This window comes from Synchiropus splendidus, chromosome 6 (assembly GCF_027744825.2).
Source record: "Synchiropus splendidus isolate RoL2022-P1 chromosome 6, RoL_Sspl_1.0, whole genome shotgun sequence".
Lineage (NCBI taxonomy): Eukaryota > Metazoa > Chordata > Actinopteri > Syngnathiformes > Callionymidae > Synchiropus > Synchiropus splendidus.
In genome coordinates this window covers 13,639,295-13,658,107 of record NC_071339.1, presented here as the reverse complement: position 1 = coordinate 13,658,107, position 18,813 = coordinate 13,639,295, and the positions used below count along the sequence as shown (strand labels likewise).

General features: G+C 40.3%; 1 protein-coding gene across 6 annotated transcripts in view; it reads right to left on the bottom strand.

Moving 5' to 3' along the window:
• LOC128760036 (ephrin type-B receptor 2) overlaps positions 1-18,813 on the bottom strand; it is a 128,329-nt gene that overhangs the window by 68,750 nt on the left and 40,766 nt on the right. For all 6 annotated transcript variants that reach the window (XM_053866948.1, XM_053866951.1, XM_053866947.1 and 3 more), the window contains exon 3: positions 7,999-8,683. In XM_053866948.1, coding sequence (XP_053722923.1) covers positions 7,999-8,683 — 685 coding nt within the window. The remainder of the gene's footprint in view (positions 1-7,998; positions 8,684-18,813) is intronic.

Here is an 18,813-nt window from a genome sequence, read left to right as displayed (position 1 = left end):
AGAAAGCGCTGCTTCTATATAATAAGGGTTCCTCTTTAAAATGTGTAGCATCAAAGCAAATTTAAAACTATCTGAAAATGTAGCAAAGCAGTAGCTCAACAACTGCAGTCATTCAACAAGGCCTCCCTTCCGCTCACTGCGTTACATTTTAATGTACAGGAATTATATGATAAACAAATTACTTATACTTGGTCTTCAGCACTCATGTCCTGCAGACTTAAGAATTGCCATTGGTTAACTCTGTCTATGTTGTAGTTATGAATCTTGCAAATTAGAATGCTGTTGTTTTGAACCTACAGGATGAATATAATGTAATATTAGATTAGACTGCCTTGACTCTTCCCTCTACATACTTCCTGCTTTTCTTCATCCCAGTATTCATGAAATGTCATCCACTCTTCAGTTCTTTTTAAATGCTACTGATGGTGTTTTTAACACCACATACATCCACATGCTATATAAATAGGTGCAAAATTATTAGCAAAGTTGAGGGGGGTAATCTGAACGATAACTAACAAGAAAGTCAGTAAGTCAAAGTAGTAATAAAGCGGTAATAAACATAATAAACAAAATTAATGAAATCAGACCAACTACTCAAACTATAGCCCATCAATCGCTATGTGCTGTGAGATGACAGGATTTCCACTACAAGTAAACGTGCGTGTCACAAGAGCAAACATATTTGAACAAAACATAAACATTGAAACAAAGGGATAACACACCATGGAGGTGGACATGAGCATGACGGTATTCTGGTATTTTCCCTGACCAGTACATCGTGATGGCTGAAGTCCGTTGTTCGCAGAAGCTTACTACTCAGATTTTTATTGTCACCAATTCAATAATTGTCAGAACTTTCCCATTTGCTTCATACATAATTTCTCTATCGCTTCGACGCTGACCACTGATGCTGGACACCAAAAGCTTAAAAAAGTCAAACATACTGTCATTTAATATGCAAATTTGCAAAATAAGTAAAACCTGATTCCCAACCAATTTAAAGAAACTAAAACACCTTAGTATTCACTTCACGCTGATTTATCTCGACCCAATGCAGTAGCTCATTGCCTCCATTGATGAATGGCTTGCCTTTGTTGATTTATGCTTGGTCTCATAATCCTGACAACAATACTCAGTCAGTCATCACGGTTCATGCAACCAACATTCTCGAGCAATGACCTTTGATGCCAGAGTTTAACAAAGTTTACTGGATTATAATGGATCGCTCTGATCGACTGATTAAATTGGTTGCAAAATGAATGTCAATAAAAAGAGGACTGAACCTGAAATAAGTAAATATGAATTACATAGAAAGAGCGCAGCTTGTCTTCCCACAGTGTGCCCATCGGAATATTAAAAACCTCAAAACACCGCTTAGTCACAGCAAGAAGGCCTGAGTTTATCGGAGACAGGTCCACGAGATTAACATTGTCAGGACATCAAACTCTTTCACATCCATGTGCACTTGGCAAGTCATCTTCTGGGGTGTCGCAGGCAAAAACCAGACCCTGAAGAAGTCTTAGGAGTATAAAAGGATGAAATAAGATGCTCTGCTGGAACGTGAATCAGAACATTGTGTGGGATAATAAGGATGGTGACAGGCAGCTGAAGCTGGCTTTGGCAAATGCTGCTGAACACAACATTTGGAAAACGTTTACTGGCTTATGAGGCCACGGTCTTTGGTTCAGGAGGATTCGGTGGGATCACAGGTCACATTAGCACATCCACATATGATGGATGGTGTGTGAAAAGGTGGCTGAAGAAGTGCAGACTACAGATATGTACACACTACTGTATGTCCTTTCTCTCACTGAATACCTTACCTACCAGTGGTTCTAGTGATTTCAGCATGGATATGCGCAGGAGGAGACAGAACAGACAGCAAGAGAAAAAAAAAGGCAGCAGACACAGTGAATTTTCATTGCAATGAGGAGAGGGAATAAAAGGATTCAGAATGTCCCGTACCCTGGAAATGCATTAATGACTAAGATCTGAGTCCGACTATGATCTGAATCCCAACCCTTGTAGCCTGTCTGTCTGTCACATGCACACCACAGAAGCGTGGTTTAAAGCAAATAGATCAGTAATGGAAATGCAATCACCTTGATCCAGAAATAAAGAAATGTTTTCTCTGATGCCATTTAACACACAAATGTTGCAGTAATGAGCATCTGTTCCAACACTCACTTGTATTCCTTTATCTTGACTAAACAGAAGAAATCTACCTTTCAATCTGAGAGAATAAACTGACTCCTACACTGAATTTTGATGGAAATAAAAGCCTCAGATCAAACACCATATTCTGACTCAGCGGCTAAACAGCTGTTTGAGTATTAAGAAAACATGAATGCAGCAGCTCACAAGATACACAATTTAAATGCTTTAAATCTGAATCAGTATTGTTTTATAACGCTTTATTCACATTGATATTGAGGATATACAATAGTAATATATGTAATGTATTATCCCTGGTGTCATTCCTTTGAGATACATGAGGTGTTTGGGGCTATACAGTCCAACAATGAACACGGTAATCATTTTCGCGGAACTTGTCAGCCCCAGGTGGCATTGGAGATATACGGAAGAAGGAAGATCCCTCATGATGTCATGAGAATGGGCAAATGGAAGGGAAGACAGGGATGAGGCATAGTGCTGTGAGGCTTTCTAGCGCTTTATCAACCTGTAGGAGTGTATGGCCTGGTGGCAAAAGGACTCAACATTACAGTCATGCTCATGTTCTATCGCAAAATACAAAAATATCCTGTGGTTGGGTACTTTCGATTAAAAGAAAAAATAAATGAAAAAGATGAAAATGGCCATTGAACCATTTCTGTTTGAGGACACAGAGAAAAATAGACAACCGTCTTTACCAGATGTTAATTATTTTAGGTACTAAAACATACATTTTAGCATTCACAGAGTACAAAAGATGAAGTCAGCATCAGAGGCTTGGAACAGAACTGTAACCCATCAGAGGCTGTGCTGCCAAAAGATGGTGAGAATGGCGAAGACAGTTTGTTGGTGCAAAGGCACAGTTAAATGTGCGAGTTGCACTCTTCATTACTTGAGTCAGGATCATAAAAATAGACTGTTAAATCATCTGTTCAGCTCGGTACTTGGGTGATTGACACTGGTTGTCACGTAAAACTCTAAAAAAAAACACATGCAGTTTGTTCAATATGCATTTCTGACACAACCAGTTTGTCTGAGTTGTCTCACTTTTTTCTTAAATTCCTGTGTCTAAAAAATGTACAAGGATGTCTTTTTGGAATTGCACACAGTCTCAGTTGGAGGATTAAAGATGTCAGAAAATTGCCAAGCCAGTGATATTAAGTGTCAGCTGAATACAGACATTTGGCAATGTGAGTTTTTCCAACCAAAGCACCACAATGCTGAGGACCAGGGATATTCAATCTCAAAATCAGGATCTGCAATAAGTATGAGACAAAATACATACGATGTTCGGCGTAACACGAAGGTGCAACAGTGAACTGTGAGTAAATAATGCAAAGACCCTTGTAGTGAATCCCTGGTGAAATGCCCAGGTGAGCAGAGAGACTCTTGTCACTCTTTCATTATAAGCTGCAGCATAGGGATCTTTGTTTGAACAATGCACCCCAAGCCTACAGGGTGGGGACTTTGTTTTGTTTTGCTTTGTGTCGAGCTTCAGCACAGAGGACAGTCATCCAGTAATCAGCATGGCTGTTCCCCACGTGCACTGTTAGTCAATTAGAGCTGCTATTAAAGACGGCGGCACCCAGGGAAATAAAGGCAGATGTGGATTTGACTTAGCAACGCCTATTTCCACCCGGAAACCCTCTCGAAGCAAAGCAACATCAATAAATGGGATTCTGAGAGTGTCGGTGGGGGCTGATTTGGAGCCTCCACCCCTTCTGTCCCCCATGCAATCATGTCCATCCAATCACGATAGTGCTGCACCTACTTTCACACTTGCACTCCTCCCAGCTCTTTTTATCCACCACCATGTTTGCTTCAAGAATTATTGAAGCCTTTCCACTTAAATGTAATTGCTGGTGGTGCGACTGTGGGAATCTTGATTACAAAGAGCACATCGCTCGCCACATGTCCCCAGTCGACATAAAAGTCAACGACAACCTCATCATTTGATCTCACAATGATGCAAATTTGTTGCCAGATAACGGAAAAAAAAATCCTTTCACTTAAGCCAGCTCTCTCACATCACTGTTACAAACCAGAACGAGAGCCTTTGTTGTCGAACCGGTGGACTGAGATGTAGAATGGATTTCCTTTTTTTAAGGCAAGTTTCATAGGCAGGTGAGTAGACCATTTTTGAATAGGATCTCCTGGCAAATACAGCGCAACTTCACCTTCATAGGCCAATCCAGAAAAAAAAAACACAGTGAAGACAATAAATAAATAAATGGCCATAATATATAAACAAATGTCAAAATGTATAATAACTGTGAGGAAAATGTACAATGATTCCCATCAAAGTTTACTGTTGTACAACCTCACAGCAGTGGGCAGAAAGAAACGTCAAAATCGCTCGTGCAGCGCGGGTGGATCAGTCTGCCAGTGAAGGTGCAGCCTAGTGCCGTCAGAGTCCCGTAGAACAGTTTGCTCTGCCCTTTTTTGAAACTGAATGTGCAAACCAATGCCATTAATATGCATGTAATTTGAAAGATCATAAACCAGTTGTTAAAAATGTATAATGCAGATGGCATCAAAGCAGAAATGGAAGCTTATTTTTTGTGGCAGATATTTTGGGCCAAAAATTCTTCTTTATCAAGAACGTAAATGAATAATCTGCCAAATCAGACAAACACCAAACAAAAGGTTCTACTTTGACTTGCGTTAGGTGAATTGGATTGATTAAGTCTGAGGAAACAAGGGTAAGCAATCGATCCAGTGGAGGAGCCACAGACACCGCAACGTCAGGCTGCATTAACTCGTGCTGAAAACCTGCTGAAACTCACGCTCATGCCGAAAACCAGATTGGCAATGGTCACATTTGTCTTCTATAGCACAAACTGCATGACAACAATTCAAGTGTAAAACAGACATGTTTATGACGTTTTGTTTAATAGGGCCAAGGAGTTTCTGAGTTAGCTTTTCCTTAAACAGTTTCAACAGTTCCATTGTGTGGTTCTGTTGTGATTTGTGTTTAGCCAGAGGGCTCAACAAACGCAATTCTTTCTTTACAATGTTTCTTCTCCCTATTTACCCAGAAATGCTCATTAACAAATCACAAAATCGAGGCGTTATCATTGTTGTGGTTGTCTCTGTCCTGCTGAAACCTCACTGGCCCGAAACTACAGCCACACACCACCATGGGGACCCTTGAATTCAAAATGGGGGTGGGGGGTACTGTGACATGATCCGATTTCAATAAAACACACACATGGGCATTGTTAAGTGAGTTTGCAATTCAAGCCACGGACATGGCTTTCATTGTACCCGACTCGAGATAATGCTTTTCATTTGGAAGGGAACAGTAAAGGCAAACAGATCCCCATGTGTCTTTACACTGCAACATCTCCCTTTTGGAGGGCTGGTTGCAAGGCTTTAGTGTATTTATATCCTCAAGCAACAAAGAAACATCATCTCCGCTGGTAGGCAGTAGGAAGTATGCAAACTTCCTCTTTGACAACAAATATTACAACCAACTCAAAACTATTTCGCGGAAAGCAGCCAAATATTTAATTGATACGAGCGTACCCAAAGGTTCAGTAGCGATGATGATGGAACAAAGCACTGATTCACGGATCATTATAACAATAGAAATAGCCTCCCTCTGTCCTATTTCTCATCTTAGCGAGTTCATGCTTCATAATCCTGCCATGAAAGTGGATATCTCAGCACCCCTGTGAGGGCCGCTCTTGGAAATCAATTCATTACCCCATAATATTGGCAGGCAACCACGCATCTTTCATAGATCAATTCATTATGCGGCTTCTGGCAGTTGAAAGGCAGTGACTGACCATCATTTCAAGCTCCACTATCAGCTTTCAGTGTCAAGAAAGATGAGTGGAGTGCATGCCAATTGATGGCAACCTTCCATCAAGAAGGGCCTCAGAGCTGTGGTCACACTGCAGAATACTAACCTTTACAAACTTCAACACCTATTTTTTTTCCTCTCAAAGGAGAATAGACATGTCTCTGCCGTACTGAGACTCATTACTATTGTATGGAGCCATAAAAATCACTATGTGCGTACCATTTTGCACTCCCAGATAATGCAACTTTCTGGTAAAAATGTGAAATGCTCCATGTCACGTGTCAAATGGAGAACTATTTTAAGTGCAGAGGTACGTGGTTCTGTATAACAGTACATAGCAGCTGGAGTTTGCTGTAAAATAGGTGTAAAATAACTGTATCTTGCTCACAAATGTTCGTGGAAAGTTCACAACTCAAATTAGAGAACAGAAAGTGCGATGCTGCCAAGAAAATGTCAAAGAGAGCCCTGTTTTTCATTTTAATGTTTAATTGGTGTGTGCACCATATTACAGACCTTTGAAGGAGTATAAGTAATAGTTGCAGCATGTTGTGTTTCACCTCACAGTAAAATAAAGGCTCATGTTTTACTTCCTTTAAACATAGTTTTAAAGAAAGACTTGTCTTCATTGACAATGCTGCAAGGTTTTACCTGAACTATTAAAAATGATGATTGTACAGTATAAGAGAAAGGTAGCAATGATGACATTATACATACATTTTGGGACACAAAGTTTTATGTTTTGATTGTACTTTTTAGTAAATTTGATATCCTTTTTCATACATCAACGAGTTGATTGAGTTGATTTGCATGAATATACATCCAGACAACTGTCATGACCAATGTCATGATCACCGAATGACCTCCACTACAGCTCAAAAAGATAAATAAAAACAACATTAAAACATTTAACATATGTCTCTATTTCATTTTAAATACAAACCTGGCAGCAAAAATGCTGTAAACTGGCACATGGAGCTCAGAATATTCATGTTATTAAGACAAAAAAAATATGCGTAAATTGTGAAAATGTGTATTTGATCGAGCTTTCTACAGCAGATTCCACTTATCTTCATGTACTTTGGGCGGTTTGTATTCCTCAAGGAGGAGCCTGTGCATGTTCTCATTAGCAGTCATGGAGGAGTGCTGTCAGTATTTGCTAGGCGGCGCCCATTTCATTTCCCCTCCCAGCACAAAGAAACAGAAGACGTGTTGTAATTACTGCTGCACAATGTGGAGCGCAACGATCCAAAATTCAGGTGGGTGGGTCGCGTGCAGGGGCCTGATCAGCATGTCTCCAGAATGCTGCCAACACGCTGTCGTGCTGTTCCCAGTGATCAGGATCCCTGAGCCACTCCAAGCAAATGCCACATGCCACGATGTGACTGGAGCACGAGGCAGGTAAGTGTCAGTCCCATTGATGTTTTGAAAAGGAAAATCAATCAAGCTTTTAGGGCTTCCAATCGAGGAGGAAATTGCAGGCAATTCTGATAAATATGCTCTTTGTCCTCCACCAAGGCAAACTGGCTCCCAAAATATGGATTGGAACTAAAATTTGAAGGAGTCAAAACTGCTACTACAATAAACTCCTCACAAGTTTTTTAATTTTTTTCTGCCCATCGTGGTTTTCAGTTTGAGCAGTTACAGTAAATGTGTAAAAATCGATATACGGGGAAGGAAAAATCAGGAATTGGCTTTAAGGACACTTCAGCATAACCCTTTTTAACATCTGTAAATATGCAAGTTATAAATTGCAAAACACAACACTAGCTTGTTATTTTACTTTCTGAATCGTTAATCGGACATTTTGACTTCACTTTTGTATGGAAAACGGCAGCATTATGTGGCTGACAGAATCTACACAACAGTCGTGGAACTGACATCTGTGTATGGACGAATACACAACACTGTAAAGCTAGGCTACAATGCACGGTTTTACCTCCAAACAGCACTGGATCAAATACGACAAGAGGATCTGTTTTGCAACAATCACAAAATGTTTCAATATAAATAGAACGTACCTTGACAAACAGTCCCGTTCTTCACTGCTTCGTTCCCTGCTTTGCACATGCACCTTCCGATGGGAACCATCCACTCTCCATCACCATTGCAATACAACTTGATAGGTACATCCACTTCCTCAGCATTAGGGATGCAGACTCCTCGGGAGGCCACAAGCGAGGTGCTCTCTGCTCCTGACAGAGTCTCCTGGAACAACGCCCCATTCGTGATTATACGAGGGCACTTCCGGTAGAAGACACGGACAGCTATAAGAGACATGCAGCCCCCGTAATCTTGAAAAGCCAAGTAGAAACCGTTTCGGGATACAGGGCCAAAACTCCGGACCTCGGTGTTGATCTTCATCACTCTTCCTCCCAAGTCCACCTGAGAAAAGCTGGCATCTGCAGCTATAGTATCAATCTTGATCCAGGGGTTTTCCATCCAGGCTGGTGAATTTCTGGTTGCAGTGTCCGAGTCAGACTCATAGTAATAGAAGTTAAAAGTTTCTTTACAGGAACCTGGAACATTTGGAATGCTGCTGCAGTCCCTCACAGAGAACTTCATCTCCACGTGAATCCGCTGCGCACCACGACGCCGGATGTACTTTGTCCGTACCCAGTTGTTCTGATTGCTGTCAAAGACATTGCAGACCTGGTAGGTGCGAATGGTGTTCATGTTTTCATCGTAGCCGCTCACCTCCTCCCACTGTGGGTGAGACAGAAACATCATTTAGATTTTGAACTACAGTACGCCATCCAGTCAATTCATTTAATTTTGTGCAATTCCACTGGAAAGCAGCTAATCCTGATCAGATATATGTTTGCAATTAAATCTATTTGTGGCATCGGTTTGTCACGCGTGCTTCAATTACAGCATGTAATGAGCTTAAAGAAACATTCATATTCTATCAATTACATGGTCTAAAGTAACACACACTGTCGGTAATAACCGTTTGTCAGGTTTGGCCAAATGAAAACCAGCATTTTTAGCGTATCTAAATATCTCCTGGCTCAATTCCACCAAGTACAGTATTTATGGATCCAAGAACATGCCTATGAATAACCTGTAAACAAAACTAGTAGCTACAAATTATCGCTACCCACACAAAGGCAGTTTCATCAGAAGTTGCAGTACTATTCATCACTGAATTAACACTTCACATTAACCTCACAACACTAGTACAATGAGGCAGTTTGCAGGAGAGACTAAATATTCAACGTGCAGCTTGCTGAATGGGAGAAAAACTTTACGAGATAATGGGTTTTATCTTTTACTGTCTCTTAACAAGACACTTTCACGGGCCAAACTGTAATGGCTTTGCAATGTCATACGATGAAATATATGGGCATGCATCATTAAGTTTCCACAATCAAAGCCATAATAAAAATGACAGCACCTATTTAAATTTGACATTTGATTTGATTAAGTGGTTGTGCTGATATTTGAGTAATTCTGGGATCCTGATCAATAAACTCAGCTTTAAACTCCATGTCCTTCAACTACCTGGTAGGTCACAATCTTGACCCTAAACTCTCAACTAGAAAAAAAAAATCCTTGTTGTTAACTCCCAGACAAGGCGCACCAAGTCAGCAGGCCCCTCCTCCATCACCATTCACACTTCCCCTGATAGCCCCTGATATAATTCCCCAAATTAGCCACCACTCACTCAGAACTTTCGTGAAAAAGCGCCACCTTTTGTTACCAAAATGGCACCGAGTCATACCCTCTAATTAGAGCAGATTATATTCTTAATTTCGCTGTCCCAATTAACCACTGCAAATGTGATATTTGGATTACCCGAAACCCTCTCAAGGGGCAAATATTAACCGAAGAGACGGATGTGCAGGCAATGATGGCCCGGATAATGTGATAAAAATAAAAGAACAGAACACTACGAGAAGAAATTATTGGAAATACATTTCAAAGTATAAGCCTGTTAGGCACAATTCTGCTGGGGAAAAAAAATAGTAGTGCTGGTCTAAAACGAAAACCACCAACCAGAACCAGTTATGAGACTGAGGAATAGTTTTGAGAGAGATCAATGGGATTCATAAACCCGTACCAGGTGGGGATGCTAGACACAAACAATTTCTTCACAGATCGTATGTAACAGTGTGGTAATGACAATTGGATCACAGAATAATAGGAAAAAACCTTAGTCTATCCGTGTGCAAGGTCATAGAGAGCAGACGCTTCACAATAACAAAATTTTCAAGGTTCGACATAACCAATGGCCCGCTGGCCTCGGGCCGAATTTGCGAATCGTAGGGCAGGGAAAGGTACTGTCTTCCTTGTTCTCTGATTGGCTAGAAGGTTCTCTTCTGATTGGCTATTCCATTTCACTCTCATTCAGGGCAGGTTGAAATGGCGTCATGAAGAGACCGATGAATGACTGAAAACTGGTGAATGGTCCATTTGCTTATAAACGGAGGGCGCAAACAAAGGGGTATTCCTCTGTTTCTAAAGATAGCAATACAATAGGTACGCAGTTGAGCAAAGGCAAATGTTTAAAGCAAAGTTGTTCATTCATCAGCATAACACAAAATAATTAGTATGGCGAAGCAGGTGAGTGCAGTTATGCCAATGTCAGCAGGAGTACATGGAGCCGGGGACGGTACTATCCACACGGTCCTCTGTACAATGTCAGCATCGTTTCCAGCGTCAGAACCGCACATGAGAAGCTCATGCAGCGGTCTCAACAGTGGTGGTAGCGGCTTGCTGGAAATGTTCTGAAAACCAATGATTCTATTTAAGTGGAAAAGTGCTTAAAAACAATCAAGCACACTCAAACTGAGGCAGCTATGAATAAACCAAGCGTCCCTTGTGTCATTGAATACGATGAAACGAAATCTGCGAGTGACTGCAGGAGACTCAAGTATAGAAGTTTTACAATCAAAGGAGTGACAACCACTCAAAAGGCTCACACAAAAAAGCGCAATGAAATGTTTGGAAACATTTGGAGTGAACACACACATTCACACAACCAAGTGCAACTGTGTTTTTCACTCATTGTTTTACCTGCAACTGTTTAACTGACTTAAAGAAGGGGCCAGGGAAACTTGGTTTGCTGGCTCTGTGGGCCATTAGTGAAAGAATCTTATTACCCTGTATATGAAGAAAAAAGAATCTGGCTGCTGGGTCTAGTTCGTCCAACCTTTTGTATGAACCCACCGTTCAGCTCACCTTTATTCAAAGACAACTGCAACGAGAACATCCAACGCTGCATATCGTCATTTGAACGTACCACAAACAACACCCCTTCCAATCAAAAACGGTATACAACTGACAAGACCTGAGATTATCCGCATGACTGGAAGAACAACTTTGTCTTTTGGCCTGTTCCTGGAAACAGACTCATCTAAGGTCATGTGCAGCCATCGAACCACCCACTTGTTGTCGAGAGGGGGGGGACTGTTGGCCAATTAAACAAAAGAGGACAGTTTGCAACTAGAATTGAATGATTGTATCTTAAGTCAGAGGGTGGGGGTTGTTGCTAATGAGACATAGACATGGGGAACTGTAGGAGAAAGTGCCCGTCCAGACGTAAGTGGGGGGAGGGTCAACCAGCCCTAAAAGAGACCCCTAACAAAATGTGTTTTGATGGAGGGCCCCTTTTTGTCCTGTCATGGCCTTTTTGCTCGGCTTTCATCAGAGCCAGTCGAGGGAAGCAAATGGGGCATAATAAGAGCCTAACGATCAAGTGCAGAGTGTGAAATTAGAAGAAACGTCTTCATTTTCACAGCTTTTTCCCCGAAGAGTGCGGGTAAAAGGGTGGTCATGTGTTTTAAGTACTGAAGGTGGAGGTAACGCTGCTGGTGGATGTCAGGACAGATTAGTAGGAGGTGCAGAAGCTGCTCTCAGATGAAGAAGGCAACTTAATCTCCTTTCGTCTGCAACAGGTCTCTTGCATCGATGGAATGCTGCTCTTAATTTCTACATAACTTCCAGAGAGCGTGGTTTCAAAAAAAGCTGAAATGCCTTGGATGAATATTTTAACCACAGTAAAGAGACCCAGTTTCCCAAGAAACCTCAGGTCTTCTGGTTGACTTGAGGTAACAACCTAAACATAAGATAACAGCTCCACTTGACCACCATGTAACCGTGTGGCGTTGTTGAGGACTTGTTCACATGACACATCTTTTCTAATCCCATCTTTTTTTTGTGGGTATCAAAATAGTGATCCAGAAACCTGGAGCCATACCAAGCGTCTAGACAAATGCCATGAAATAAGCCAAAGATGATAAATTACATGAGCCAGGTTTGTATGTTGTTGTAATCTAGAGTTTCTGCTGCATATTAACAAGTGTGGCGCATCACCACGGCTTAAATGAGAGCCACCGCCCCGCAGTGCTGTGTTCCCAGTTTGCCGCTCATTATAATGAAAAACTAGCTCATAATTTTGTGAAAATATTTCCACAGCATATTTCAACAGATATGTCTGTCAATATTGTGATTGTCATTTCAATGCCAACCAACAAAAACAGGACTTCATACAAAGCAAACATCTACCTACTGACAAGTAGACTAGTCCGCTTCACTGCGCTACAAATGAATAAACAATAAGTAACAAGCCTTCTTCAAGCTACAACACGTGTGCTTCCACTCTTTGAAACTCCCGGTGAGAAAATTGCTGGTGTGACACTGGAACAGAAACACCTCTTTTCTGTTTTAATTGCTCTCCTGAAATCGTCTTTTGGTATATACGTCTTTTGAGGAGTTCATCATTCCCAACAGACATTGTTTAAAGCCAAATTACATCAAAGGTCAGAATGTATTGATGCATTCAGGGTTGAATAATCCCACTCACTGTTGGTATTTTGTCTTTTTAAGTATTGCTAACAGCTTGTAGTCACAGATAACCCTCTTATTTATGCTAAAAGACTCTCTGAAGCCACTTGTAAGGTGGATATAATACAAGAAAGGACACAGGAAAGACTATTATGAATTGACAGCCAATCCACCAGTGAGGTTAAACTGGAATTTAACTGCTCCACAGTTTCAACAAAAATGTGCATCACTGAGGACGGTGACAATAAATCTGGTCAGGTGATAAATGTGTTCTGACAAGCATGCCATGCACCAGCAGCCAATCTGCGGTGAATGGCTAAAGTATGACTTTTAATACTATAATAACCCGTCGCTTTAAATATGTTTTGTTTTGGGAGTCGGAAACCTGTTTATAAGCGACGTTTAGATTTGATCAAACAAAACTGTAGTTAGATGCGGGCCAACACTGTGAGAACGCATTGCCGCTACATTAGGTTCTACTTTCAGTGATACTCACTGACACCAGTGTTCAGGCTCGATTTATCTTCCACCGCTTGAAGACAGACAGAGAAAGTCCAACTGACCTCCAATCCATATGTTGCCTCTTGAAATAAGGGTTCAACTTGATCCACGAAGACAAGTGGAACGTACTTTCCGGGCTAGATTACAGAGCAGAGTTACCGCCACAGCTGAGTTTTCTCAACCGAAGACAGAACGAGATTTTTCACGAGTCAAAACAAGAATTGGGGTAAAGGGTCTTCAGCAGCACTGTTTTTGTAAAGTTATATTTTCTCAGATGGGGCTGATGATTATTATTATTACTATATTATTACTATTGTTAGTATTATAAATGAATAGGAAAACTCTTCAAACTACTATAGCGAGAATAAATATGGTACTGTTCATCGGGTGCTTTTATCTTTCTAATAAATGGAACAAATGTATATTTGTTGTTGTGATAATGAATTTGTCCATGTGCATGAATAGTTAATAAGTTTATGTTTACTTTTTTTGGACAGTTTATCATTTGAAACAACCATGAATAAAAGCAAATACAAAGAAGGCTAAAAATAAGAAAACACAATATAATAAAAAATATTAACTTCCGATTCTTATTAAATATCATATAATATTGGTTTAATGCTGATAGCAAAATATTAATGAGTGGTGTGGCGATTAGAAAAGTATCAAAAAAGGACATTACTGCACATTACTTTTCATAATTAGGAATACAATAAAGTCAACTTAAATTGGCCTAACAGTGGTTTAGAACATGGGAAACCTTAACTATTTACTTTTTTCACTACTTCTTCAAATGATCTGCATATGTAGTTCAACATTCATCTCATGAACCTAACAGTTCAGCGATGTCCTGCTGATCTGTCGGAATCACACAGTATCTGCTGACACCGTGATTAAAGCTTCATGAAATTTGCAGTGACAGTTAAAAGCAATACAGATTAAAGTAGCCATCGGGCATATCAGTAGCATCGGTGGAGAAAGGAAAACCATAAATCTGCAGTCTTTTTATGAAGTCGTCAGGAATTTGTCAGAGCATGAGTGTCTCCCTTTAAAGGAAGAAAGGGACAAATGAGAGCAACTCCCCAAATTGAGTTACAGCGACAGAGGCCAAGAGAGCTAAACTAAAGCCCAGGCAGTGTTGGGAAAAGACACAACGCTGTGCACACACACACACACACACACACACACACACACACACACACACACACACACACACACACACACAAAAGCACAACTATCTGCCGATGTCAACTCTGATTACAATGGAGCTTCTAATGCAAGACATGTGGAACCAGAAGAACAATCCACTCTCATGGATACATCGAAGAAGTGAAGAAGTTCACATTCACCATATTTTATTGTTGCTAGATGACTGACAACACTAAATTAGGTTGAGTGATCAACAAAAGGCAAAAACACAAAATTATCTTCTGAATATGTCCCTTATGAGAAATAGAATTATTAAAAAATATTAACATCGAAACCATTACCTTGGCAAAAAGAAATGAATTTGAAAAGGGCACAAAACTGAAAAGAAGACCTGGATAGACCCAAAAGGAGCCACATGCTTTATCAAGGTCGGAAGTTCTACATTTCAGCATTTTAGCTGCTGCATGTCTTCTGTGCTGCTGTGGAATATTATGACACATCGGCAATGATGGGCTCGCACACACACACACATACACACCACCTCATTATGTTGCTGGCATATGCAGCAGACCTCACTTTTCTCTCCACAGTAGCTCCCAGTGCTCCCTCCAGCCATAACTCTGCTTCTAAATGGCTGCTGTTGTCAGGACTTGTGTGGAGACGCCAGTGGGTCAGGAGGTCGCAACCGGTCTTCACACATTTGCCTTCTCCACTTCAGAAGGAAAACACTGACCACTTAACACTACTCTACCGGTTCACTCGGCATTAGCTGGAAGAAATCTGCGGCTAATCACTGGGTCAGCTCGTCTGAGCACACTCCCCTTTATTCGCAGTACAGACCTACCTGTAAGTGAATCAACGGAGAACTACCATTAAGGCTTAACTTAAACTGTGGAGGTTCCCAATTATGAATAATTTTTAAATAGTTATTATTAGTTTTACACTATTAAATAATGTTTATTGGAATCATTAGAGAGCACATAATACATTAAGATACATTTTCAAATATTGCAGACCCAAACAATGGTACTGGGCCGAGCCTTCTATTTTACTGCAATGAACTGAGATAGGACAATGAAAAAAAAATCTGTCCTTGTAAATATTTCACTGGTTCGACATGCTTTTAGGAGAGATAAAAATGTCATCTTGTTGTGCTGTGGGACTACACAATTCCTTTTACATAATGAATTCAGGACAATGTATGAAGCAAGTTTCCCCGCAGCGTTTATTCTTTCAAAGAAATTCATCCATCAGAAATCTGTTTTACAACTGTACGAAAAGAATTCCTTGTACTAACAAACCAGATATTTGGGATTCAAGTTTCAAATAAAACAAAACAGTTGGATGACAGCAACTGCGCTAACATTTTGCACTCGATCTCATTCTGTCATTTGTTTGTGTTTCCATTGTGCTGGAGAGTATCCCGTGTCATGACGGGATGAATTTCACGAAGCTCACAAATTCAGTGAAAGCCAACTGCTGATGCGACTCGGTGCTGGAAGTTATTGAATCCTCTGTTAAGCCGGTGAAGCCCAGCATATATTTGTGTAAGACAATAGCTTCTGTAAAGCACCTCTCGCTGTTATATTTGCGGGACAGAGCGAGCTCCGTTTCAACACCTGTTGCCATGAGACATGAGGGACTAGCTATCTACATCTCACTCACTCTTCACTTTCCTTTGGACTTGAGTTTGAAACCAACTCAGCCGTATCATCATAAAACTTCAGTGCCCACGTGGGTAAGGCCGATCTATACCTGACTAAATCTCCAAGGCTTAGAAACTTGTTCACATTTCACTGCACTATAAAAGAAATATCATTGCCGGAAGTGGAGGAATTAATGAAAGAGTGAAGCATTATCTGAAGTGGGGAGCAGACTTTGGGTATACAGCAATTGTTCTCAGATTTAACTGTAAGTTGTAAGTTTGATCCAGTGTTAAAATTAAGCCAGCAAGGTATAAGGAAAATGTTAATGACACTAGCAAAAACAATATTACTTTTGGAACATATTACCGCATTTTCAAGGATTTTGGTTTAAAAGCCACTTTAAATGCCACTTTAAATGTCAATGCTAAATTAAATTTGTCCACTTCATTCCTGTCCTTAATATACATCAGAGCTAGCTCATTATGCAGACATATATTATTTCAGAAACGACAGTGGAAAAAACACCGCAGGCTGCACTGCTTAACAGCATGTAGGTGCAGAATGCCCTTATTCACACTCACTTATTGTACATGCTCTCCAATCAAGCCTTTTTCCCTTTTGAACATCCAGAAAAAGCAGCCAAAGCAGAGACACACTCTCTGGGGTGAATCACAACAGAATTGTACTTCCATTCCTCCAGGATTTGGTTATGGGTTTGTCAGCGAAAGGAGACAACACAGGTGTCAAACGTGTTGACACAAGGGCCAAAACTTCTGTCAGAGTCGCAGATCAAGCAGAACTGACATATGTTCAACAGTCTATAACTAGAACACAGCAAAACATAAATGTTCTTTCCTGTTGTTTGTAAAACTGCCTCCCATGTGTATTGATTTTTATCTTAGCTGTCATTTTGGGATTGACATTCCTAATTCCACATAAATGCTTAAGCAGAAACACTGCTATCTAGTGGTGGGAGGCCATTAGTTTCAGATCACAACATGGAAATGTATTGCTGAAGAACTAGCTTTCTGTCAAATTGTATGTAAAATAATACTTGTATATTTGTATTTCTAGGCAACCATAGGCATGTGAGGCACATGAGCCACATGAAACAACAGTGGTTCCTTCAGGATTGTTCCGTGAAAAACTGTCATGTTCATGTCCGCCTCCATGATGCATTATGTGTTTGTTTCATTGTTTCCACTTTGTGCAAATATATCATTAAACATGTAAGATTTTACTTTCCAAAAGAGATAATTTTTCTTTCTCTCTTATTTAAGTCTTGGTGCTAGTTTATAAGTAGCAGAAACCCTTTCTTGATGTCTTATCCCATGTTCCTGACCGTTTCTTGGCTTCTCACTTGTGGCTGTATACAGATTTATAATACACATTCGGCCAAAATGGGTTCACAGGGCTCAAAAGAACCATTTCCATCTGTGACAGTATTTTGAAAGCTACCTGATGAATTGTGCATAATAATGTAAAAGCACCGCAGGCTGTCTATTTGCAGATAGATGCCCTCAGATTGGAAGGACAGGTATGACTGTTGAATTTTAAGCTACAACTACATGTAAAGCTTAGTGGGCCACATACATAGTGGCCCACCACATAGTGGGCTTAGCAGGCCAGGTTAGACCCCTGGGCCTTGAGTTTGACACACAATGTAGGCAATAACAACAATAAAAAAAACCCCTCAACATCAGTCACTTTACAAAAATGTAACATTTGTTGTTTATTACCTAACTTCGCATCATTATTGCCAGATGGGTAATTTCACTGAACATAATTGCGTGCATTGATGTCCTTTCCAGATACAACTCCTCAAGTATTAAAGATATTCAATTTTTCTGCGTCCTGCTTTGTGTGAGATGAAAGAATGTGAAGTGTCTTTGGGGCTTGTTTGCAGACTCTCAGTACAGATTGAATCCAGATCTGGAAAGGAAACCAGGCATCTTTGTGCTATTTATTGATTGTTAGAATTAGGAAAGAGAATACAGGCCCTCAGGTTGGGAGGCATGAAGTTGTCCCGAATTATCGGTGATAAACTTTGAAGCTGGCTCTTGGAACCGCTGAAGGCCTTTTCTGATATAATTCGAACCATCTTAATTACAAACCACAGAAGCGTAAATAATTGAATTAAATTGGCAGTGGTTTTTCGAAAAGCACCAGTAAATAAGCCTGCAACATTTTCTTTTCTTTCGATTGGACCTATTCTAAGAGGCCCAAATCCTGCGGTGGGGAAGAAGTGAAGGCGACAGAGACGATGGTTTTGGCTTCCTTTGAGTGGGCCTGTCTTGCATGTGGCAAGTTAAAACCAATGCCCTGGCTGAAGGAGTGGAAAGACTGCGTATCAAGCTGAAATATTTTAGTGAGTTGCACAGGAAAAAGAAGTTGGAATAAATAAAATCAATATTAAACTATTATTAGTTTATAGAAGGACTTCAGGTTTTTGTTATGAAGTGAATGAACTTGAAAGAATGTGTTGTGTGTTTGTAGAGTCAAGCTTCTAAGTCGCTTACTGTTTGAAAAAAACAGCACCGTAAAAATATAAATACACACAAATAGGACATATCTTGAAAGAGAGCAAGTAATTCTAAATTGAGCTCTGTCAAAGGGTCAGGTCAAAGCCTGTCCTATGCAGTTAAGGAAAGAAGATTTAATACGGCTTAAAATATCTATAGTCATAATTCACTTGATATTTAAGTGCCAGCAATCTATCTTCTGTGCAAGGACATGTGAAATGAAGCACTA